The sequence below is a fragment of the Seriola aureovittata genome, chromosome 2 (assembly GCF_021018895.1).
Source record: "Seriola aureovittata isolate HTS-2021-v1 ecotype China chromosome 2, ASM2101889v1, whole genome shotgun sequence".
NCBI lineage: Eukaryota > Metazoa > Chordata > Actinopteri > Carangiformes > Carangidae > Seriola > Seriola aureovittata.
The window spans coordinates 441,026-467,298 of NC_079365.1; the positions used below are offsets into that span (position 1 = coordinate 441,026).

General features: G+C 41.4%; 1 protein-coding gene and 1 long non-coding RNA gene across 3 annotated transcripts in view; one reads left to right on the forward strand and one right to left on the reverse strand.

The window, feature by feature from the left end:
- LOC130187049 (dihydropyridine-sensitive L-type skeletal muscle calcium channel subunit alpha-1-like) overlaps positions 1–26,273 on the reverse strand; it is a 93,086-nt gene that overhangs the window by 39,988 nt on the left and 26,825 nt on the right. Inside the window, exons 10-27 of the mRNA XM_056404485.1 lie at positions 19,109–19,190; positions 18,447–18,607; positions 15,522–15,747; positions 14,220–14,427; positions 13,623–13,743; positions 13,392–13,506; positions 12,744–12,846; positions 12,583–12,652; positions 12,365–12,497; positions 10,209–10,338; positions 4,368–4,427; positions 1,938–2,044; positions 1,766–1,853; positions 1,566–1,673; positions 1,420–1,472; positions 1,000–1,146; positions 272–473; positions 18–176 (exon numbers count right to left, since the gene is read on the reverse strand). Of these exons, the coding sequence (XP_056260460.1) occupies positions 18–176; positions 272–473; positions 1,000–1,146; positions 1,420–1,472; positions 1,566–1,673; positions 1,766–1,853; positions 1,938–2,044; positions 4,368–4,427; positions 10,209–10,338; positions 12,365–12,497; positions 12,583–12,652; positions 12,744–12,846; positions 13,392–13,506; positions 13,623–13,743; positions 14,220–14,427; positions 15,522–15,747; positions 18,447–18,607; positions 19,109–19,190 (2,273 nt within the window). The remainder of the gene's footprint in view (positions 1–17; positions 177–271; positions 474–999; positions 1,147–1,419; positions 1,473–1,565; positions 1,674–1,765; positions 1,854–1,937; positions 2,045–4,367; positions 4,428–10,208; positions 10,339–12,364; positions 12,498–12,582; positions 12,653–12,743; positions 12,847–13,391; positions 13,507–13,622; positions 13,744–14,219; positions 14,428–15,521; positions 15,748–18,446; positions 18,608–19,108; positions 19,191–26,273) is intronic.
- On the forward strand, positions 8,695–10,318 carry LOC130187061 (uncharacterized). Of its 2 annotated transcripts, XR_008830394.1 has the most exons (4): positions 8,695–8,748; positions 8,814–8,892; positions 9,499–9,668; positions 10,185–10,318. It is a non-coding gene; the product is annotated as an uncharacterized LOC130187061 (long non-coding RNA). The 2 variants fall into 2 exon arrangements; XR_008830393.1 differs by lacking the exon at positions 10,185–10,318 and having other exon boundaries at positions 9,499–10,143.

A 26,273-nucleotide genomic window follows, 5' to 3' on the forward strand; every position in this document is an offset into this window, starting at 1 on the left:
TTATGTTGTGTTCATACCTGCATCCCCAAACACATGGTGTTGAGCATTATGAGCAGGAACATCAGGTACTCAAAATAACAGGAGGTGACGATGTACCACACCTGATACTGGTAGGGGTTCTTAGGAATGTAACATCTCAGTGGTCGGGCCTTCAGAGCATACTGAACACATTGACGCTGGACAGGTAGAAAATAAGGGGGAGGGGTGGGGTTACAGAGCTCAGACAATGTAAAGACATATACACACCTATTGTTTGTGTGTCTGTGTGTACCTGGTTCTTGTCCAGCTCACAGTTCTTATACTCCTGCTCTCCTTGCTCCTGGAAGGTGACAATGACGAAGCCCACAAATATGTTCATCATGAAGAAGGCGATGAGGATGAGGTAGATGATGAAGAATATCGAGATGGCCACCCGGTTGTTGTACACTGGGCCTTTGTCCTCTAGGTTTGAATCTATGGCTTTATATAGAATCCTAGGTAACACACACACACACACACACACACACACACACACACACACACACACACACACACACAGTAAGATGTACAATATGTCAAACAAAGGAAAAAAAGGTGTTTGACTAACAAACAGTCACTTGCAACCAATCCAAAAAACTATGTAACACAAGATAATCCAGACACACTAAGAAGATGGGAGCAAGAGACAAAAGAATTTCACAAATTCAAATTGAAGCAAAACCGATGAACTGACAAAGACAACAGGAGCATAGAAACTAAATACACACAAGGGAGGCAAGGGTAATCCATCACAGGTGAAACACATTAGGGCGGGGCAGGGAAACAGGACAAAGACAGGCAGTAAAATAACCATGAAATATTCAAGGGAAGTAATTTCAAAACAATAAAGTAACGAAAAGTCCAAAACTGTAAAAAAAAAAACAAAACAAAAAAAAACTGTCCACTGAAATAGTCCTTTCATGGCAGACCATGACAGGTAGGTATGTGAGTTAATCGGGATCTGGTCTGACTTGGACTCACCTGGGCCAGCCTTCAAAGGTGGAAATGGTGAACAGAGTCAGCATGCCATTCAGTATGTTGTCAAAGTTCAGTTCTGAGTTGATCCACTTCCTCTCATGGACCTCCATCTCATGAAGTGCCCCCTCCTGGTACTTTATGTACCAGCCTCTAAAGCAAACAGACAGGTGAGATCATGCCAAATCCACATAAATACCAGGGCTGGACCTTGCCCCAAGGTGGAGTGGTCAGCAGTGTAGTGTGGTGTGAATCAGACAGAGAACAACCTAATATCTGATACTGATGTGATACTTTTGACTTAAAATATTTTGTACAGAAATTGCAGAAGCAGAGTTTCACAACAGTTTAGATCAACACCAGAACCAGACAGGGGTTTAATGTGAAAAAGAGTTACACAGCATTACTGAACAACAAAGTCCTTACCTGCAGGTTTCCTCAGTCATCTGGTCTGGATCTGTGCAGGCATAGAACTTCCCCTGGGAAGAAAAGTGATGTTGTCATGAAAAGGTCATAGGTCACTTACATTTTAAAATACAGTGTTAATGTACTTTTTTTCCTTCTCTGCTCACTTTGAAAAGTTGGACTCCGATGCAGGCAAACATGAAGTCCAGCAGCATGGTGACCAGAACAATGTTTCCAATGGTCTTCACAGCTACAAAAACACACTGGACCACATGCTGCAAACACAGAGACATTACAGCGAGATGGTGAACCGTCTAAGTGTGAGGCCATCTGTTAAAGTGGAGATCTATTCATACATGTCTCATACCTTCAGTCCCTTGGCTCTGTTGATGGCCCTCAGGGGCCGCAGCACCCTTAGCACCCTGAGAATCTTCACCACTGAGATGGCACTGGACCTGATATGACACAGACACACTCATTTACTGATAAAGAACAGAGCTGTTAGAGGAGGTGAGTCAATGACGAGTGACTCCACTTACTCCATGCCCATTGAGAGCAGAGACACACTGACCACCAGCAGGTCCAGGATGTTGAAGGAGTTCCTGCAGAAAGAGCCTTTGTGAAGAATCGCTCCGTATGTCGTCATCTGAAAAACAAGACTGGTTATCACATGAAATGAAAACCACAACTGAAAATTCACTGCACTGAAGTCCCTGCTGTGGGTACAACATACTGTCTATCTTATAACAAATAATATCTGATTATCTTATAAACAAACAAACAAACAGCAAAATCAAATGTTAGTGTCATGAAGTGCAACATTTGCTGCTTAAATTTAACTAAAATTAAAACGATCAAAATGTGACTAAAGAGGAAAGAAAGTCTTTTGTCTGTTCACTACATTTGTATTAAACCAATTTATTATCATGACCACAATAAAATGTAAAATATCTGTAAACGACTACTAATAAAACTAAAACTGAAATCTGTTCTCAGTACCAGGGAGAAGAAAAAATATTCCTTTATCAGTCCCACAGTGGGGAAATTTGCAGTATTACAGCAGCAACGTGACAATACAAAGAAAGAAAAACTGTAAAATGACAGCATCAAAATTTGAAAAAGATAAATAATATAATATGAACAATTTAAATGCTTCAAAATAACAAAAAAAAGAAACATAGCAGCAGATTGGTGATATTATAGAAGCGCATTCCAAAAAAAAAAAAAAATAGACTCCACAAGATCATCCCAAGAAAAGATCTCATAATTATGAGAAAAGATCTCGTAATTATGAGAAAAGATCTCGTAAATTATGAGATTCTGATCTTGTTATTATCAGGTGCCACATGAGTCAATTTTTTTAAATCAAAAATGAGAAAATGAGCTGTTTTTCCAGAGTCCATGAACATTGAATATACCCCTGCCATATTCTATTTTATTCTTATTTGTATTTTATATTATTATTATTTTGCTATCAAGACACAAATGTTTTTACTTCTGTATATTTTCAAAATGTGCTGCTGTTGATTATTTGTTTTGTTCATTATTTGGATTTTCCAAAATAAAAGACAGGGAGAAAAAACAATGTTTCTGATAGGTGACAGGTCTGTGTGAAAATCATTCCTTTGTACCTATTCTAAATGATAATGCTTTTCCCACTTGCAAACAGAGAGGTATGGGTAATGTAGGTGACCTATATATTAACAGGAACTTTGCCTCATCTGCAAGTCTTTTTCAGATATTTACAAATTTGAGACTATGGATGATAACTGATAAATGATGACTATGACTACTAGGAAGCTTACGCCTAATTAAAAATCTTGGACAAACATGAGTCCCTGGAGGCAAATAATGCCTCAGCTCAGTGGTTGTCTTTCATTATGTGTTTGCTGATTTTGTCAGACGATATCACAGTTATAAAATCAGGATTTGACCATAGGCGATCCAGACATAGACTAGGGCCCAATTCCATTTCTTTACCCCTACCCTTCCCCTACCCCTTGCCCCTTGGAACTGAGTTACAAGGGGTAGTGGTTGAAATCCTCCCTACCTTCGAAATGGGAAACCCCTTTAGAATGCAATACATCATCAGTAGTCTCTGATGGCTTTTACATAAGCAGATGCGACATGTTTTTGCCGGAGATTCAACATGCTGCCAAAATGTGAAAATCGTGCACAAATGCAATTCTTTCACAACTTCAATTTCATGCATCAATTGATCAAAAAAGAAAAAAAACACTGGTATATTACCAGCCCTGACAGTCTGCATTGATATGGGAGCGGTAAAGTTCAGCAAACTCGCTGGAGTGCAGCATTGAAATATGCCAAAATGCGAGATTGTCATGCACAAATCGGTAATAAAGAAGTAACGTTAACAATAGCTACTGAGACATCCGCATACTACTAGCAATTTTTTTTGTGGCTTTTATGAAGAAGAGGACCAAATTCATTGAAAAGAAGATGGTTGTCATAATTTTGAAATCTTTATTAACGGAGAAAATTACATTAGTGAGTTTCTTTGGTCACTTAGGTCAGTTCTGCAGAACATCTTACTGGTGATTCGCAAAATATCTCATAACACTCCGTTTGAAGTGTGCCCCTGAAAAATATTCGTTTGAAGGGCCAGTTAGTCCTTACACTTCACCCTACCCCTCTATCTCAACAAGAATTGGGACACCCTACGCCTAAACGTGAACACGGAAAACGGAGGGGTAGGGCTAAATGTTAATGGCAGGGGGTGAAATGGGATAAAGCCTAGGTTTTAGTTCGTTTTTTCGTTTTTTCCTTTCACAAGTTTGCATTCTAACTAAATAGAAAAAACAAACAAACATATTTAAATAAAAAACTTTCATTGATAGATGGATGGAAAAATGGATAGATTCGCAGTCTTTCTCCACACCATTTCAGGTTCCTTCTTTACTTTGTCATCCACCTCTATCAACATTATTTCCTCTGGTGTGTATTCTTACCTTGAGCACAATTTCAGCTGTGAACACTGACGTGAAGACGATATCAGCATAGGCCAACACCTGGAAATGTCACATCATTTATAATATTAACAATAATCTGATACAAAATAATAATGTGATTTTAATTCAACATTACATTACAAAGTAAAACACTGGGCGGCTATGAGGAAAGCAATGTAATTTCAGGGCAATGTAATTTCAGGGCTCCCTAAGTATAACATCGTCTTTTGACGTGGGATAATAGTTATTATTATGTGATATCAAAGAGGCGTTAAAACGATGCCCAAAGAAAGACAAAAAAACATTTAACGTAAAAGAAGGGACTGCTGAAGACGACGATAGCCACTTGGATACGGGGGGACCTATAGCTGGCTACAGACTTTGCTAACCTACAGATGTTATTACAGGAACAGAGAGACTTTCAGCGTGAAAATGGAGACATTCTGTGAGAAATTCAAAAGGGACATAAAGAAAAACAACAGCAGAATAGAGGAGGCTGAAACATGAATTTCAGACAGAGGATAGACAGTAAGGGTTTGAGGAGGCCAAGAGGGAATTGCTAATGCTACAGGTGAAGTTAGAGGCTAGGCTACCAGATCAGGGGAGATCAAGACGGGAAAATATAAGACTACACAGCATAGAGGAAGGACGGGAGGACAATTCCACATCGATGATAGCTTTTGTGGACAATCTGCTTAACACTAAAAACCTTGAAGACAGTGTTTTTGATGTTTTCTGAAGCCTAGAAGGTATTAAAATAAAAAACAAAATATTTCTGAGCATTTGTTCCTCTGACGCCAAAACATATAGACTGCTGTGGCCAGCTGTGGCCATAGTAATGTTTCAATTTTGCAGTATTCACACATCTATTTTTTTCACTTATTGTTTTCATTCAACATTAGACCTACACTTTTATATGCAGATCTGGAGAGAGAGCAAGAGTCACTTTCTCAGGACCTTAGCAAGGGGGAGTCTGATGGTTTAGTGATGAGGAAAGTCACTGTCGGCTGGCACATCTGGCTGTACATAATAAACAATAATAAAAAATAACAATCCAATAACCCTCAGAGCGAACAGCGACAGCAGCTCTTGAAATGAGAGCGAAACACCATCTCCAGATGCAGGTGTGTGCAGTGGTGTGTCAGATTGTGCCGTGGTCACTTTTAGTCAATCATTCTCTAACTTAATCTACCCCCCCCCCCCCACACACACACACACACACACACACACACCCTCACCCCTGACCCCCAATACGACATTGTATGAAGAAGGAGAAGTACTAACAGTTATTTTTTCCACTTCAAGAGCTGCTTGTAAACCTAAACAATGTAAATAAACATGACGAGACCGTTGTGGCGGCTTAAGGGGGTGCTAGAATGCTGGCGGGCCTAGCGTTAAGGAGAAACTGGAATTGCCTCACACAAACGACCTCAAGATTGAATGGCAGAGGGGAAATATTAAACTTACAAGACAGGGTTTTGATCAGGTTTTTTCAACATTTTATAATTCAGGATGTATAAGGGGGGTGGCAACATTGATATCGGCCAGGGTAAATTTTGAATAGATTTTAGAAATCAGAGACAAGGAGGGAACATACAATATGGTTAAGGGAAGATGAGAAGGTACAGAAATCTCTCTTTTAAATGTATATGCACTTCCAGAGGAGGCATGGGGATTTTATAGACAAATTTTGATCTAATGATCACTAAAGGTCAGGGAATGGGGATTTTCGGAGGTGACTTTAATTTAAGACTGGACCCAAAATGCGATATTTCAGAATTAACTCAGACCCAACATAATGGAGTGGGCAACAAAATTTGAGCGATGCTAAGGGAGATGGGTATTTGTGAGGTATGGAGAGGGCTCAACCCTACAGTAAGAGACTACACCTTTTACTCAACATCTCACAGATCTTATTCAAGGATCGAATATTTCTTTATGTACAACAAAGATATTGGTTTTGTGAAATCCTGTAAAATTGGAGTGATGGATTTGTCTGATCACAGTCCTATTTATCTAAATTTGTATATAAAAAAAAACAAGAAAAACACTTTTGCATGGAAACTGAATTCAAATGTACTTAGGGGCCTATAAGACCTATAACGATTCTCTATCACCACTGCTACTGAAAACACTTAACTAGGTTCTACAGAAAGGACAAAACCCCCCCATCATAGCGGGAAGCGGTCACAGCTGTAATACCAAAAGAAGGGAAGGATAAGTTAGACCAAAATGAGATAGCTCCAACTATCAGCCAGTTAGTGTGCTGAATCAAGATAATAAACTTTTCAGATCAATCCTAGCAAGATGATTAGGAACAATTCTTCCAGATATTACCCAATTGGACCAGACAGAATTTATTAGGCAGAGGCAAACCCAGGTTAGGTGGACGTTGCATGTGATTAACCACATCAGCAAAAATAATATAGAACGGTCTTGCTGGTGTTAGATGCAGTGAAGGCGTTTGACTCCATTGACTGGTCTTATTTATACAAGGTATTGTACAGATTCCAGGTCCATGAACATTTTGTTAGGACGATAAAAACAGTTTATTACAAACCAACACCTAAAATACAGATTAATGGTGGATTATCAAACACTTTCGAATTAGAAAGGGGATGCCGACAGGGCCGCCCCATTTGCCCACTCCTATTTGCAATTATAGAACCCTTGAGTCAGTGGATAAGAAAAAATAAGAAGATACATGGAATTATGATGTCTCAAGAGAAGCAAAAATAGCCCTGATTGCAGACGATACTTTGATATATTTGGGGCATCCATCTATTTCCTTACTAGAACTGCTTACAACTCTAACAGAATACAGATTATTATCAGGCTGTATACTAAATAACCACTAGTCCAAAATTCTGACATTCAAATAGTCTCCAAAATGATGTTACGATTCATTTGGCATGAAAAAAGGCCAGGGATTAGGTTTAAGACTCTCACACTGGTTAAGGATAAAGGTGGCCTCTCCCTTCCTAATATCAAAATCATTACCAGGCAGTACAGATAAAAACCTTGGTTAGCATATGCAACCCATCTTAGAAAGCTAAGTGGAAATGCCAGATATCAAGCAAAATTCCATTACAAGGGATTATAGGCGATTATAGTGGTTTGATGAATCATTTAAAGGAGGGGAATCCGTGGATGAAGACATCTCGTAAGATTTGGCATAAGGGTGGTCAATGATAACAGGACCAAAGGACCGTATCAGATTATGAGATGGATAGGATATGATTTAGGACTTTCTATCTCTCGAGGGACGCTAGATTTAAACAATGGGCTGACAGAGTACTTATAAAATTCAGTGACATACACAAAGACGCTTCCAGGACCTTAAAAACCTGTTTGGATTAATAAATCATGACTTTTTTAGATATTGCAACTTAGACACTACTTGGAGAAAACAATAAGAAAAGAGGACTTGGACAAAATTAATTCAGGCATATTCACTATATTCTTATTGAGGTATGATTCGGACCCTGGTCACAGAAAAATACTGAAGTTGTATAATGGGTTTCAAGAATTAAAAGGGGAAGATACAACGTATATAAAGGAAGTGTCTAGGAGGAGACACATCATGCTGGAGGTCCTGTGGTGCGACTAAAGCAAATCATTTTCATTTGATCTGGGACTTTCCAGCCCTTTGAAAATATTGGGAGAAAATTAAAATGGCCATGGAGAAAGTTTTATATTTGAGACTTTGTATTTAGGTTTAAGAACGGTCACAGTGAAGGCATTAGAAAATATATGTACAATATTTTTTATTATTATTAGCAAGCAAGAAAGCAATCACGAGGAAGTGGATGACAGCAGATACTCGAGGACTGGGTCAATGTGGTTCAGGATATTTATATATATAATGGAGAAGCCTACATTTATTGTTACACTTGAACAAGACAAGTTTGAAAGGTGTTGGAAAACTTGGATAAACTATGTAGCAACCTTTATGTAAGATTTTGGGTAATTTATCATAATAGCTCCCCTATGTTCTGCTCCATTCCATTGGTTCTGTTTCGACTCTTTTTATTTAGTTTTTTTTTTATTATTAGGCATTCTAGGTTATAGGTGGACATTTATGCAGCCAGTTTTTTAATTTTATTTTGTTATAAGTTGGAGGATGTACTGTATGTATGTGGATTTTGTGGTCGATATCAAAAGAATGGAAATGTGTGGGGGTGGCAGCATAGTCTATGCGTTGCACATAATATACCTTGAACGCACCCTGATGGCCTGATAGCCTATCCGTGAGCAGGGGCCCGTATTTAAGACGGCCCTCTCCCCTGCTCTTCCGCTTTCCGCATCACTTCCGGTAAGAGGCCGGCTTCCTTTTCACCACAGTGTGTGTGCCGCTCCTATGTGCTCCCGTTTGTCTGAGGTAAGTGTCCTCTCTCTCTGCGTGTGGTGTTTGCATTCAGACGGCTAATCCTAGTGTGCTCATAGGAAATGCTGATGTCCGGATCTGTCCCTCTCATCTTCCCTCCTGTATGAGAGTGTGTGCGCGCATCTACTTCTGCTGAAGGTATGTTCTGTTTTGGTAAGGTGAAACCACAGATCGGACTGCTGCTGCTTTGTCTCGGCTCTATTTCCAGCTTGTTTCCTGCTTTGCTGCTGCTCTGCTGCTTTACCTGCTGCTTGGGTGGCGTTTTGACTGTTTGCATCTCTTGACGGACCTTTTTTAAAGCTATTGGCTTTCCAAAATAAGACTTTTTGCTGCAGTCTACCTGAAGCAGTCAGGTTTCCACAGTATCTCTGCATGGCATTGCTATGCATGCTTGGACGGAGCTTGGTTTCCCCTCTTAATGATTTAATTGTATGAGTGAGGTGTGGGTTGTATAAATTAAATTGGTTAATTACATAGGTTATTAATTTCTATTTATTTTCATTGGGTTCCTTTTGATTAGTGTCAACCTGATTTCCTTTGTTTTTCTTGTGTTAAATGAGATTGTGAATTGTGTATTTTCTTTGAATTAGGTATTTTGCGTTGCTTTCTATTGGGCAATTATCATTTGGATATTTAAAAGGTTTTTAGTTCTTTGTACATCTGTTTTCTAGGTTTAACCTGCCCATTGTTTATTTCTTTTGTTTGAGTTGCAACTCCCCTAATTATATTTCATCCCTGGTTCAGTTGTCGGAGGCCAGTGGTGTTGGTGACTGGTGGTGGTGTCCCCTCGTTTGATGTGCTGTGCTCCCTGGTGTTGGTTACTTCAAAGCGTGTGTGGGTGATTTAACTCCCCGTTCACTAACACCTGTCCACCTGGTAAACCTCTGCTCCTGACTAGTTTCCCTTCCCCTTGTGTGAGTGATTTTGACTTATTTATTAACTGATTGTAATAAAAGATATATTTTTATACCTTGAACCACATCTGTTGCCAAGTGAATAGAACAAACCTGTGTCTAGTATTTAAAACCAAAATTCTCTGGGTGAAATTCCCAGGGTGGCGTTGTCATGCAACAGTGTAAATTTCTCTCAAACAAATTTTGACGTCCGTTAGTGTAATTATTCACCCTACCCTCGCCACAAAGGGAAGGTTTGTGGGAGAGTATGTGTGAGTGCAGATAAAAATATATACTTATATACTATTTTCTCAGTTTGGTGTATGTATATGGATACAGGGGCATGTAGGTGGATGAGAGAATACACAAGTATTTGCTTGTTGTTGTTGTGGTTTTTTTTTTTTTTTTTTTCTCTCCCCGATTACTCTGTTAGTGGGTATCAGAGGCTTGTAACATAATGAAAATGTTAAGTGCATCACGCATAACCTGTGTTTCAAATAAATAATAAAAATGTACTAACAAAACATTACATTACAGTGAAGCAGACATGCGCTTTGTCACCTGGTTCCTGAAAGACATGGGGTCAATGGGATCCTCAGCAGCTAAAGAAATTGATGACAGCAGGATGAAGAGGAGGATGATGTTGGTAAAAGTAGTTGCATTGATAATTCGATGGCAGAGCTTCCGGAACCTGAAAGGTTTAAAACAAAACATGTTTGATTTCATATATGATATTATTGGACCTAATCTGGTCACATTAAACTGAGACCATGTTCATGTAGTGAGGACACGTTCCCTGTTCTTACATCCCAGTGACAGATCAGGACGGCAAGTACGTATGACCCACCAAGTACCTTCTCACCTTCCACTATAAAATTTTGTAGACAAGATCGTGACTTTACAAACTTCTCACAAAAGTAGTGTCAAATGATATAACCACCTTCCTCCAACACCAAAGAGGCTGATGTTCTCTCATAACAATTTGCAAGAGACAAAAGTGGGGAAAAACGTGTATGTGAATATACACCTGTCTACATACACACTATCATCACATATCCCCAACTGTATTGTGAAATACTCCATCAGCCTCAAAATACTTCAACACCAGGGCTTTGTCTCCATGAACATGTTTATACACAACTGGACTCACCAGACTGGAGGAGCTCTGATCCCTGTGTTACACAAACAGCCTGAGCCAATGTCAAGCTGAAGTTGGGAGCTTTCAGCACCGGGTTGCTGCAGTAGACTAACCTACCGTGGCCGACAAGGGCAAATGCGCTGCAACAGCTCAAAACACTTCCAATAAGCGAAACAAGCTGCAAATACAGAAACGATGCAACGACAAAAACACAAAACAAATACATACCTCAGCTAAATTCCCATCCTTCCTGGAGGATAAGGGGATCGCTCATATTCGCACTGCCTTGCACCCAGAGGCCAACAGAGGCATGGAGACGTTCACCAGACACTGAGAAACAGCATCAGAGCATATCTGGCTGACGGCCTTCCCTTCTTAGCCGAGTTGATTCATACTCTGTTACACCACAGTGCTACACCACACTCAACCACAGGTACCTCTCCGGCCCACCTCATGATGGGCCGCGAGCTACAGCTTCCTTTAGATCAACAGTTAACTACTGCACCTGCATCAGCCCAACAGAGGAGCAGCCAGCCACCAGTGTCAGATCACACCACATCGGAACCACAAACTACTCTCCTTTTGGTCTTCACCATTGCAGGTCACCGACCAGTTAGGAGCAGTAACTTTCCACCTGGATCATGGTGGCATGCCAGTCGACTTCAGAAGGTACCACTACACGCAATGTCACTGAGAACTGGGGCTTCATGGCTGCAGATTTGGACTTTCCAGTGGAACAGCCACAGCCCACAGATGCACATCAAGTTGAGCAGACTGACCTCCCAGCAGTTGTGTATAAGCCACAACTCTTGTGGCTGTAGATGTTGCGACACACAGCGGTTTTACAGCAGTTTTGCCGCAAAGGAGATTGTTGGTTGTTGGCATGTGCAAAATGAATAAAGTGTGTTTGTGTGTTCCTAGACATACTAGAGTTTATTAACCACTGGATCATAGTGGGTACATTTTCATTTCCAGAGGAAGGACTCTGACTCTAAAGTCAGACCAACACATGTGGTTCAGTTTCACTTGATCTTTCTTGGTTTCTTGGAAAGACTTTTCTCTCCAACCTAATCTATGTAATTTATGAGATGAGGAACAGAAAAAGAGCCTGAAGTCCACACACTATCAGCTGTGTCTCCTTATGAACACAGACCACAACAGGTGAACTCCAGGTTCTATCCCACTGATAGAAACTCCACTTATCCATCAGAAACTGACATGAACCACCACACACTGAGACAGTGTTTGAACTGTTACCACCAAACACACACTGCTAAATTCATTACCAACAAAAACTTGGTGGATATTAAGACCATGACATATGATAACATGTTTGTATTCTGTAAAGACTGAATATTATTTGACATTTTAAATATTAAATTTATCATTTTCTGCTGTTTCAGACTGTTGATAAAATTCTATATTTTTAAGACCATCCTACTGTCATTCTCTGCCTGTTAAAGGACAGAGGTACTGGATCCTGTACAGACTATTAAGACCTTTTATGACTGATTAAGCTATATAAATAAAACTGACTCAACTACATTTCCATTGGCACTAGCTCTCAGCAGCATTTTACTTGTTCTGAGGTCCAAAGATAAAAAACGAGCTGGCCTCTGGCATTGGCACTGCTTCCTCCTTCAGCTGCAGGTCTGCCATTGGACGAGGTCTGGGGCTTTCTGGGATCTCAGGGTCTTCCTCCTCATCATCACCTAGCCACGATAAAGAAGATTAGCAAAGGCCTCTATCCCTCTGAGTTTAGTATGATTAACAGCCCATAGAGCAGGTTTGATTTACCAGGAAAGTCTGCTGGAGGGAACGGGTCTTTGATCTCATTCACATTAGACTCAAACTCATCAATTTTCAGCTGCAGAAAACGGTGGAAGGTCAGAAAGAGTTATTATTATAATTATATAATGTGTGTTGACATGCTAAATGAATGGTGTTGGATGTCTCACTTTGGCAGTAGTAGGGATGCCCTCAATGCCCTTTGCTCTCTGCTCAGCCAGCTTCTTTGCCAGGTTTGCCTTCTCCTCAGATGCCTTGTCGGGCATGTTAGCCCTGTAAATAAACAAAGGGTGATTTAACAGGTTGTTGACTTTAAAGAAATGTATTTTCCAACTTGAATCATCTTGTTGTTCTGACTAAAACAATTACATATTACATATAGTGATCGTGGACATGTCTAATGGACATGCACTGATAATTACTAACATGCGCCCTGACAGCAGTGGACACAGCAGCAGAACACTCGCTGTTGGAACGTGTAGTCAGTTGTAGATCATTGTCTGAGCTGCTTATTATGTAGCATAAAGTCAGCTCCATACAGAAATAAACAGGGAGAAGAAAAAATGCATGCAGCACTGTGAACTAGAGCTTCTCATAACATCAGTGATGACCTGGTGTCTGAGTGGGAGCAGGTTGAACACCTGGTGGACTGTACCAGCAGAGCTGAGGCTGATAGACCAGGTGATTAACACTAATGGTGTCAGAATGACATGATCAACTATCACATGGCTGTAATGTTCAGGTTTCCACAGACTTTGTGATATAATGTGGAAAAGTGCTTCACAGTTCTAAGTCAGTTTAAAACCAGGAAGTCAAACCTCAGAGCTTTCTTGCGTTTTTTCTCCTCTGCTTTCTCTTTCTGAGCTAAAGTGAGAGACTCTGCTTCGGCCAAGTTGTCCACAGCGATGGCCAGGAAGACGTTCAGAAGGATGACTGATGATAGAAGAGTTAAAGACTGTGGTCTGCACACATACAGACACACACACACACACACACACACACACACACACACACACACACACACACACACACACACACTACAAGGATACAGTTTCCACAAACAAAGAGGATGATGAAGTAGAGGCTGACGAGGATTCCTGGCATGCTGGGTCCTCCATGAGCCATGATCCCATTGTACATGACAGTGTTCCAGTCTTCACCTGTGAGGATCTGAAAACACATCACTCACACATCATCACAGTCACTATACAGTATAGCGACTATCTATCACTATAGTGACATCACTGTTATCATCATTGTGAACATTTCTATGACAACTTCAACCTTCCTAAACACGGCTGCAGGAGATTCTCTGGAATAATACTAAAATAACTGTACATTACTGCAAATAATTTTAATACATTTCAAACTATTTGAACTTTATTTTCATCAGTTTAGAACAAGTTGCTATGAATACTGATGGACCTGTTAGCATCAGAACCTCTGTATATGTACAAAAAGCACAGTTCAGGTACATTACTCTCAAAACTGACCAAGAAAGTAAAAGTCAACTCAGCTGACCATCAGCAGCCATCTTTTTTTCTTTCTTCTCTCTCTGTACTACTGTTAATTCAACCAGGACAGTTTTGGGCCCATTCAAACTAGAAGAGCTCACACACTTTCCTTTGAGAGCAGCAGATGCTCACCTGGAACACAGTGATGAGGGCCTGAGGGAAGCTGTCGAAGGTGCTGCGGGGCTTGGGTTGATTGGGAAAGTTGAACTTCCCTCCAAACACCTGCATACCGAGCAAGGAGAAGATGACAATGAAAAGGAAGAGGAGCAGCAGCAGGCAGGCGATGGAGCGGACCGAGTTCAGGAGGGAGGCCACCAGGTTACTGAGAGAGGTCCAGTACCTGCAGCAACAACATTCATCAGAGAGCATCGGTTGATATAATAATAATTAATCATAATTACAATCAGCACTAATTTACAGATATTATACACTCTACTTACAATCAATGTATATGTAAGGATTAAACAGCTGAAGAGACCAGAGACATGATGCAGAGACACCAATGTCCTAGATTAAATTATAGGTATATAATATGTATCTGGGACTTAAGAAACCAATACGTCTGTTGTCATGGCAACCCCTGCTCTTTTGACCTTACTTCTCTCTGTTGCTGTGTCTGCTGTTAGGCTCCTAGGATCCTGTTGTATCTCCTGTCTTCCTATGTACCTAAACTTAATGAAGATGCTTCACATTCATTGAGTCTAGTTACCAAAGTCTTCCTCTGATGTTTTCTATGTAAATGTTATTGTATAATTCCAGCTGACAAGCCAAAATAAAATGTACAACACTATGAAATAAACTCACAGTCAAGAGTCAGAGTCACACAGTCAAATTAAATCGTTTTTGATATACAATAAATCATTCATGAGATCAGTTAAAGGTCAAAGGTGATATTTACACTGAACAGTGGTGAGCTGTATTGAAGTGATATATCTCCTTACATCTGATCTCATAACAGCTTCTGTCCAATATAGGATCTGATGCCTGCTTCATTCATCATATAATTTACTGCCCTCTTGTGGCAGGGTATTGTCTCTTAATCTAACTGGACCAGCAGCTGTTGTATCTAAGTTTCTGTCATTTTCATGGGTGTGACCGTCATGTTGACAGGCTGGAGTTTGTCTGCAGAGAGGGTTAGGTTTAGGTTTGCACATTGAGGATACTGGTTATTGGTTTTACTGATTATGGTTTTTTATTGCTAACCTAACAAATAAATACATGGATAAATAAAAGCTAGGTTTTATTTAAGCCACATGTTTGTGTTTACTAAGCTTAAAGAGAATTGAAGGAGTTACTTACAAACAGTAAAACCTAACAGAACAAGAGAATAACTTTAAAATTACAGATTAACTGTGCTAGTCAAAAGGTTTACATCAAATATTTGAGGTGAAGACTTATATGCTGCGCAGTGACTTCTGGGTAATTACAGCTCACCTGGTGACTTTGAGCAGGCGCAGCAAGCGTATGCAGCGCAGCACAGAGATACCCATGACTGACATGATGCCCATGTGGACGAGGATGAGCTCCGTGATACCAGTGGACACCACAAAGCAGTCGAATCGGTTGAAGAGCGACATGAAGTAAGAGGGTAAACCCAGTGCGTACATCTTCATGAACATCTCCAGAGCAAACATGGACAGCAGCAGCTTGTTGGCATTGTCTGTCAGTGACGGTTTGGTCCCACACCATCAGGAGGAAGACAGTGGATCAACGTCATTGAAAATATGGACTTCATCATATAAGTTTATACATTTTCAGTTTTTAAATACAATCATTTCAAGTCATTAATTACATTAAGACTTAATTGAATTTTACAGAAAATGACAAAGCACTGTTTTATTAGAAAATCAATTGATTGCATGATTGATTTGATGCAGCGATTACGTACATTAACTAGAATCACCTCCTCCTGGTTGTTTCCTTCACCAACCAGCCAAGTATCAGTAAGCATAGTCACAGTCTCTCCTTCCTGAGCTACAACACTGAATAATGGCCAGAAGTGTTTTTACAGAACATTACGATGTAAGAGTGAAGTTGAACTTTGACCTTTTGGATATAAAATGTCATCACTTCATTTTATCCTTAGAGACATTTGCGTTAACGACCTGAAAATAAAGTGCCTCCAGCCCTGACTGCAGCTCAGGAAGAAGAGACTGCGACCATACTTCCTGACACTTGACTGGTTGGTGGAGGAATAACACAATGAGGTGTTGTTTCTAGTTCAGTGTACATTTTATCCTGCTGGTATAAAACAGTGCCAACAACTGAGGGTTAATGACGGGTCAGTGTCCACTGACCTCAGAGAATAACAAATGATTATTTTATCGTCAGGTCTTTAGGTCTCTACAGTATTAGGCTGTGTTTCCACACAGAGACTGATAGCATTGCTTTATTGTTTATTTCTAGAGCACCCCATTGTCTCTCAATGGCAAGCAGAGACCCTCAGACAGAGGACAGGTGAATAACACCAGAAAGATTTGAACAAAACCTTCTACTAGGACAGACTGAAAGTATGAGTGGAAGGTTTTAGAATTAGATACTAAACTAACCTCAGAATATTTTAGATTCATTTAGATCTTCTGTGACCATACTCTACTGTTAGTGTGGATTCTCATTACCAGGTCCAATGTCTGACCCAAGTAAAAGAAATATTTAGGCTAATTTATGAGACCATCAGCTGAGTTAAATTGTAATGCTTTTGTTCATAATGAACTTCATGGTTTGCAAAAGATAAGATATATTATGATATATATTATAAAGTATACTAAAGTGAAATATGTATAAAATATTTACATAATATTTATTATTTATATTTTATTTTATTTATATATTTGGTTAATTTAAAGGTAAAGTGTTTTACATCATTGATTATATGATTGAATTTGTTTCTGTATGTGTTTCTTCCTCTCACTGGCCCTCATTTATCAAACGAACGTACGGCAGAAAACCGTGCGTACGACCATTTCCACGCAAGCTTCGGCATTTATCAATTTGGACGTGAGCGGACGCTACGATCAGATCTCACGTCAGCTCTGAGCTCGTGTACGCAAATCTGAGTCTGGATTTGCGGTGCAGCACAGCAAAATCTGGCTGAGTCTGAAAATAATTATTAAACAAACCTCAGCTGTCATTAGCACAAACAGTCACATATTTAGAACGGATCAAAACGGATTCTTAAAACGAATAAAATAAGATTAAAAAAAATTGAATTTTAAAAAAGCCCACGTTTTTTACTGATACCACTTTTTTGTACAATAAAACAATATGATAGGATAAATAGCCTAACATGACATCTAATTATTGCACATTAAAATTTGAAATAATAATAAATACAAGCAGAAATGTGTGTTTGCAAATTAACTCGATTCCGATGGGTATGACACAATTGGAACAACAATTAAAAGCATCTAGTGAGATAATCATTGTTGCACTGTGGTTGGTCAGATGTTTACTCACTCCCCTATTTAAACAGATGCTTTGACAGTTATCACATCATAACGATGGCAGATTTACTCGTTTTGGAGGAACAATACGTGCGTGTCAGACGTGAGCGCGTTTTCAGAGACCGCAGGGATCTCCAGATTGCTGGGTTTCCAAATTTGGTTGGAGCAATTGATTGCACTTTTGTGCGTCTGAAGGCACCATCCATGAATGATTACGCATTCATCAATCGCAAAAACTACCACTCTATAAATGTACAGGTGATTTGTGATGCCAAGCTATCACTTTTAAACGTGGTGGCCAGGTGGCCGGGGGGGGACACACGATTCTTTTATTTTTCAAAACAGCTGTGTTGGCGCGCGGCTGCAGGAGGCGGCGCTGCAGAGCCAAACTCATCTCCGTCACCCTCTTCCACACAGCGGTTTTATGAGCTCCTTTGATCCCACTCTTCAGACTGCCAAGAAGCACATCCTTATTTTGCGCCACCTCGGATGTCAGGATGTCGATCTCCATCTCTGAAAAGTTTCTTTTTTTGCCAGTAACTCTTCTCTCCATGTTTGACCTTAGTGGGCGAGGTCTCCGAACCAGGAATATTTAAGGGCGTAACATGTTAATGACGATCGAATTCAGCCGCCGCATTAATCAAGACCCGATCATTCGTACGCTGGGATTGCTCAGATACGAATGTTTCATGTATCCTATCGTAAGACCAATTCTGCGCTCAGATCTGCACCTGTTTTCACGCAAGATTGATAAATGAGGGCCTATGAGTGCATGTTTCTTCCTCTCCCTGTGACTGTGTTTCTTCCTCTCACTGCCACTGCATATGTCTTCCTCTCACTCAGAGGAAGCAAATAAATGATCATCACATTTAAACACAGGATTAGTTGCCTATAGGCCGATGTGTTATGCTCTGACCTTGCCAGTTTGTGAGTCTCTCAGACTGCTTGTGATGCTCCGTGGCGATGGCCAGTGTGTTGAATAAGACGAGCATGATGACCCACCAGTAGAAGAGTTTGGACTTCACATACACTCTGCATTTACGCCGTAGCCAACGATTCCACTTACGAGCCAGTTTACTGCATAAAACAAGCAGAGACCAGTTGAATGATGAGACATGTTGAGTCCTAAAATAAGACTGCATGACTTTTCAATGATGCTGATGCCTCTTTTCCAGCCTTTCCTTAGCTTTCAGTGTTTTTTACAAGAAGTAAAAGACTAATCCTGCTGTATTTGTTTCTCCAGAGGGCTTTAAATCATAAAATTTCCTGTAGAGAAAATATCAGAAGGTGTCAGAATCCCCTGTCTAAGCCTAAGAAAAGGGGGCGATGGTAGGCGGCAGGAGGTCAGTCATGTCACATATCTGAAAGAATAAACTGTATCATGATTGAATCTTTTCTTCCACAGGACTATCATGTTTTCTCCTCTCTCAACTCAACAGCTCTCGCTGCATAAAAAGAATTTTAACGTTAAAGAAAATATCTTTTGTCAAAAACACAGCTGAGCCTTCATGACACGTGTGTACAAATGTAGTGTACACACCCCTTTGTTTGAATAGGAACATAAGAAGCTGTACTGACTAGTAATAGATGATCAGCTGCATCGTGTCCATTTTGCCGACACTCCCAGTCTCTGATCCTCCATTTTCCAAGGTAAGCAGGCCTGATGAAGACACACACACACACACATTACTGATGATGTATCTGGAACTTTAGAGTGGTGTGAGGTGTGCAAACTGAAGTGGGCTGAAAAACGTCAGTCCCTAAACAGTCCCCAGTCATGCTAAAAATGATCAGCTGCTCGATAAAATATCATGAACCTTTTTACAGACGTCTCACCAGTTCCAGGAGTCTCTAGCTCCCTGACTACTGGAATTGTCTTTTTTTTTTTTTTAAGAAGAGACAGAGAGACAGAGCTTCCTAATTCTACTCCACTTTTCTTTGTGGGGGGTCTCTCTGTCATCTTCCATCAGTTCAGTTGGGTGTCCTGCAGTACCATGGCAACAAAAGTCCAGAGGAGAGTGAAGGGCATCACAGCCTAATAGCACTAAAACGGTTTCAGTCACTGTACTGTTTGCAACAGTGATTTTCCACTTGCCCCTAGTGGCTTAAAAATGGGTGAATCTGTAAAGACATTAATCATTGTGTTTTTTGGCACAAGTTATGTTTCAAAAACTTGAATTGTGGTGGTCCTAAAAGTGAAATTGGGGAGGAGGCCTAACCTCAGGTAGTTTAACATTCTTCACATAACTTTTTTTCTTCAGCCACTTCCACTTCCTTCTGTTGCACTTTACAGTGAACGGCCACTGACTGTATCACCAGACTGCAACCAAAATGGTCCCATGTGCGACTATCCCTATTTTGTGAGTCTGCCAGTTAAAATTAACACATGGTCGCATATATGCCAGTACACGATCATTATTCATTAGGCCACTGTTGCCCCGCATGTACAGCGTGGTAGTTAAAGTAGTTTCTTTTCCTTCCCAGGTTCAGTCTGTCTGACTATCTGCAATTTCATCAGAATGCAGCTGCAGGCAGGGACAGACAGAGACACTGAGCTAACCTAGTACCTGTGGTTGCGGTATGAGGGCAATGCTACATTGTGTATGTAGTGTAAGCAATGTGGTCTGTTCATTGCAGACAACTCTTGTTACCAAGTCAACGCAATTTAAGCTTAAGTGATGCGTGTGATGCGTGTAATCTGTGCGATGTGGTACGAGTGAAGTAATTCACAAAGAATGAAATCAGTCCTGGGGATGGTGATTTATTACCAACATTTTATACTCAACTGCGCCTCCATAGTGAAGCCTCTTTTCGCCCTTATAGCCAGTCAAAAACTGAGAGAAAAAGTTGGCAAGTTAAAACAAAATCGGTGTCTTCAGGAAGCTCAAGACCACGAACTGGACCGATGACTGTGACTCTGCTTTTCTCAGCCTCAAGCGGAAGCTTCTCTACTGTGCAGTCCTCGCACACCCGCACTTCTCCAAACCATTTAACCTGTTCATTAACACTTTGTTTGACGGCGTCGGGGCAGTTTTGTCCCAAATACCAGACATGTCTTATCACCTTTGCAAGCAAGACCCTCACAGGCTCACAAAAGAGGTATCCAGAATTTTTGGCACTCAAGTGGAGTGTTTGCGAAAAGTTTAGTCACTGGTTGAGGGGTCATTCTTTCAAGTGTGGACCAATGATAATCCCTTAACCTATGTAATGACAAAACCAAAACTTGACGTTTATGAACATTGATGGGTGGCCAAGGTATCCCCTTACATGTTCAATCTCAAATATATCCCTGGGGTGAAGAACAATGTGGCTGATGCGCTAAGTATGGACCCTTTTGCATCAGTGACTCATATGAGAAATCTTCTGGCTGAAGTCAAGGGAACAGAGGAGGAAGGAGTCCACAATGTTTTCCGCAGCAAGGTTCAAAGCAAGAGCAATACAGTTTCTCAAGGCTCATCTTCAGGTGGCACCCTCAGAACAAGACACACTTCCAGCCCTTTCTATTGATGAGCTCTGGCACAGCCAAGAACTGGACCCAGTCATTGGGGAAGTCCTGTCATTTGAGGAGCGGGGTAAGCTGCCATCTAGATGAGAGAGGAGTAAGTTAACTCCTAGAACACAAACATTGTACAAGCAGTGGCACGAGCTTAAAGTCCAAGATGGAGTCCTGTTGAGGATCACTAAAGATCCCTCAACCAAACAGAAACTGTGTCAGTTTGTCTTACCTGCTAACTTGAAGATCAAGGTCCTTTCTGGTTTTGGGTCTGAGCTCTGCCTCATGAGCTAGACACCATAAATGTTGGATCTTCAGTTGTCTATCAATTTATTGGCTATCATAAATTAAGAAAATATTAATATTAAAAATACTAATATTATGGGACGTTGAGTGGCGCAGTGGGTTGAGCAGGTGCCATATATGTAGAGGCTACAGTCCTCGCTGCAGCAGGCCTCGGTTGAATCCCGCATCGGATGGCCCTTTACTGCATGTCATTCCCCCTCTCTCTGCCTCCCCATTTCCTGTCTCTCTATACTATCCTGTCCAATAAAGGCACAAAGGCCCCAAAAAATATACTTAAAAAAATAAATACTAATATTAAATAATAACTTTAAAATGAATTAAAGTCCTTGGGGGCACCAGCCTAAACTAATAGGCAAAATACCCAATAGATAGATAGATAGATAGATAGATACTTTATTTATCCCCTAGGGGAAATTCATGTGTCAATTAGCTCATTGTTGATAATAATAATAATAAAAACAGTTAATAATAAATAAACAATAATAATTAGATTAGTAGGCTGCACAGTGGTGCAGTGGTTAGCGCTGTCGCCTCACAGGTTCGAGTCCTGGCTTGGACGCAGGATCTTTCTGTGTAGAGTTTGCATGTTCTCCCCGTGCCTGTATGGGTTCTCTCCGGGTACTCCGGCTTCCTCCCACAGTCCAAAGACATGCAAATGGGGACTAGGCTAATTGGATACTCTAAATTGACCATAGGTGTGGCTGTGAGTGTGAATGGTTGTCTGTCTCCATGTGTTTGCCCTGCGATGGACTGGCTACCTGTCTAGGGTGTACCCCACCTCTCGCCCGAAAAGATGCTGGGATAGGCTCCAGCCCCCCTGCAACCCTACTAGAGGATAAGCGGAATGGATGGATGGAATTAGATTAGTCAACTTCCTTTGGTTGAGGTGTTGTACAGCCTGATGGCAGCGGGAACAAAGGATCTCCTGAACCTCTCTGTTCTGCAGCGCAGTGAGATGAGACGTTTGCTGCACCTGTAGCTGCTTCTCTGTCCTGCCAGAATGTAGTGGAGAGGATGGTTGGTATTGTCCAAGATAGCCTCCATCTTACATTGCATGTGTCTCTCCACGACAGTCCTTGAGTGAGTCCAGACTCCTGCAGAGCACAGACCCAGCCTTTTTAACCAGCTTATCCAGTATCTTTGTGTTTGTGTCTGACTTGCTGCTGCCCCAGCAGACTGCAGCATACACGTACGCTGGCCACCACTGACCGATAAAACGTGCAGCATTTCACTGCAGACGTCAAAGGACCTAAGCTTCCTGAGGGAAAAGAGCCGGCTCTGCCCCTTATGGTAGATGGCATCCGTGTTCAGGGAAGTGTTGACCAGGTGTTCAGAAGGAGGCAGTTCTTGTCGCTCCATTCACTGAAGGCCATTGTCAGATCCCTATACTCCTCTTCCTGCCCGTTCCTGATACAGGCCATAATAGCTGTGTCAGCCGTATACAGGGTGAACAGGAACGGAGCCAGAACAGTCCCCTGTTGGGCCCCAGTGCTGCTCATCACTTTCCCAGAGACACAGTTACCCAGCCTGACGTACTGTGGTCATCTTGTCAGGTAATCCACAATCCATGACGTGAAGCAGGGATCCACCCCCATCCCTTCCAGCTTGTCTTTAAGAATCGGGGGTTGGATGGTGTTAAATGCACTTGAGAAATCAAAGAACATAATCCCCATGATAAGAATGGGCCCGGTGGAGCATGTAAAGGACGGCATCATCCACTCCAATATGTTCTTTGTAGGCGAACTGTAGGGGGTCTAGTGCATGTTCAACCTGTGGCCTCAGAAAGTGGAGAAGCAGCCACTCCAGTGTCTTAATGATGTGTGATGTGAGGGCCACCGGTCTGTAGTCATTTATCTGAGCCAATCGTCCAACTTTAGGTACCATAACAAGACATGATGTTTTCCACAGGACCAGGACCCTCCCTGTTTGTATGCTTTAGTTAAAGATCCCCTGGAAAGGCTCAGCCGCCTGGGCTCCACAGTCCTTTAACAGCCTAAAACACATACCATCGGGCCTGTTGCTTTTCCACGTAGCCTCTTGAGCTCCGCCATCACTTCCTCCACTGTAAAGGACAGGAGACTTGACCCCAGTGTGGAGGGAGTTGCAGCTGCAGTGTTAGGTTGTGGAGGAGATACCGTAGGAAAATCTGCAACTGTAGCAGTGGGAGAGAGAACAGGTGAGGCTGTGTCAAACCTGTTATAGAACAGGTTGAACTCATTGGCCTTGTCCACATCACCTGGTGTTGCCTGGCTGTTCTTCTCTTTATAGCCAGTGATAATAATAATAATGATACTCAGATTTTTATAGCACCTTTAAAAGGTACCCAAGGCCGCTTTACAAGGAAAGAAACACAAAATAAATAAAGAACAAATAAATGAAAACAAGATAGGACAGAATAGGAATGGCAGAGATTGTAGGAGATGAGGCAGCTAGAGGCCATAGGCCATTGGCCTTGGTGATGGTCGTCATCCCCTTCCACACCTCTCTGGTGTTGTTGTGCTGCAGCTTCCTCTCTACTTTCTTTTTGTAGTCCTCCTTCGTCTGCTATAATCTCCTCTTCAGCTCATGTTGCAGACACCTGAGCTTCTCCCTGTCTACATCCCTGAAGGCCTCCTTTTTCTGGTTGAGAAGGGTCTGGATGTTACTGGTGATCCAGGGTTTGTTGTTTGGAAAGCAGTGTACAGTCCTTGCTGGTATTACAGTGTCCATACAGAAGTTATTATAGTCCGTGGTACATTCAACCATTCTATCAAGGGTCCTTAGTTTTGTCATTTTCCTGTGACTCCAACAGGACATTCCAATCTGTGCACTCAAAACAGTCTTTTAGCGACTATCTGGCCTCGGGATCAAACTAGTGGTTGTATGTAAACAACTATGGTGACAATGAGGTTTAAGACCAACTGCCAACAGTTCAATATCCCAACAGCAGATCTTTTCCTTCACTGTGATGTGCCCGGGGTTGCACCATTTATTGTTCACAAGCAGTACCAGTCCTCCACCTTTATTCTTTCCACTTGCTCTGGTGTCTCTGTCTACTCGTACTGCAGTGATGCCGGGTAAATCCAAACAACGGTCGAGAGTGTTGTCGTCAGGTCTCTGTGAAACATGAGACTAAATTCACGATATGCTCGCTGTTTCTTCACAAGTGCCTCTTGTTCATCACACTTGTTAGCCAGGGAGTTAACATTTCCCATGAGGATCGATGGTAGAAAAGGCTTATATCTCCATCTCCTAGCCTTTAGCTTAGCACCGGCTCTGCATCCATGGAACAGCTTCTTCACCTCAGCCAGTATGGGATGTTTATTTCCATATCTGGTAAACTTTAAAGCCAGGAGTTCTTCTTTTGTGTACATTATATTCTCCATCGTCAGATGAAACAACAACATTGAATAAAAAACATCAATCGATAAAAAATACACTTATAAAAATATATTGCAAAAAACTATGAGCTACGCGGACTTGCTGCCACTTGTTGCCAGCGCACCATTTATTAATATTGTTTCAGTCTCAATTTATTACTATTAATCTAGAATTCTGATTAATAATTATAAACAAATGACCATATCAACAGTAAGTTCAAGTTTAAGGATGGGAATTCTACTAAGTAGAGGTTGGCAACGTTCACACTTGTGCAACATTAAACACACCAGTAGTTATACTTAAAGACAGTTATTTCCAATCGAACAGAGTAAAAAATGCAATGTCTAATCTAGTATATTCAGGTGTTTGTGTTTGTGTGTGTGTGTATGGGGGTGTGTCTGTGTCTGTGAGAGGGGAGAGCAGGAGCTGCTCTCCAGATCAAGCCGAGAACACAAGAGAGAAAAGAGCAAAGAAGGAGATCTGGTTTTGTTTGGTGACATCCTGGTGGGTCACTTTCACACACTGACCAACACTGAGTGGTCAGTGTGGTCCCTGGGGGAGGGTCATCCCCAGGTGTGAACAGTGAGGAACTGTGGGGAAGTGAGTTCATTTGTCTGTGGAGCAAAGAAACATCTGTTCACTGGTGTGCACAATCTTGCAGCGCATCAACAGCAAGCCAGAACCCTACACCTCACCAGACAATACTTTTTCTGGCTGCAAAAGTGCTGCCAACAATGTATCCAAGCAAAAAACCCTGAATCAGCTGCCTAAACTCCCTTGGAGAGCATCAGCACTTCTGTATCTATGGTTTTGGTGTGCATAGATTTTTGGAGGCCTGAGGATCTCATCAGAAGCCTCTGCAGATCGTAAACACCTATGGATATGAGGGGGAAATGTAGTCAATAGAAGAAATGACAGTAAATATTTTTTTTTCAATTCGATTTTCATGATATGTGATATAATATGTGTTGATTTCACCAAAATCCCTCATATGTTCTGTTGTTTCGAATTTCCCTTTTTGGTGTTGGGAGTACTGTATTAGCCTGCATTATTGCGCCCTGTACTGATTGCTAGAGCGTCACGCATCACTTGCTCAGGAGCAGCAGCTCCTCTTCCATCCTTGCTCTTCGAGGAGCAACCAGGCTCCCAACACCAGGTTAGCACAAGGCTACCTGGAACAATAGCTTTGCTGCAGGCCTGCTTACAGCAGACTGCAACATTCTGCTCCCTCACTCTGCTTTTCAACACAGAGTGAAGAAGTTAACTTCAGTGCCAGCGGCTGTGAAACAAAGTCTGCAAACTGATTTTCCAAGTTACAGGAGGGACAGCAGAGTTAACGTGGAACAGCTTACTCTGTAAGAAGAACAAAGAGGAATCCAGCTAAGCTCCTCTCCAACACAGTGACCACACAGCCAGACAGGACTTCACTCCACCAGGAAGCCACCCAACACACACACACACACAGACACACACACACAGACACACACACACACACACACACACACACACACACACACACACACACACACACACACACACACACACTGGTATATACTTTAGATTAGACATGGTATGTTTTACTTT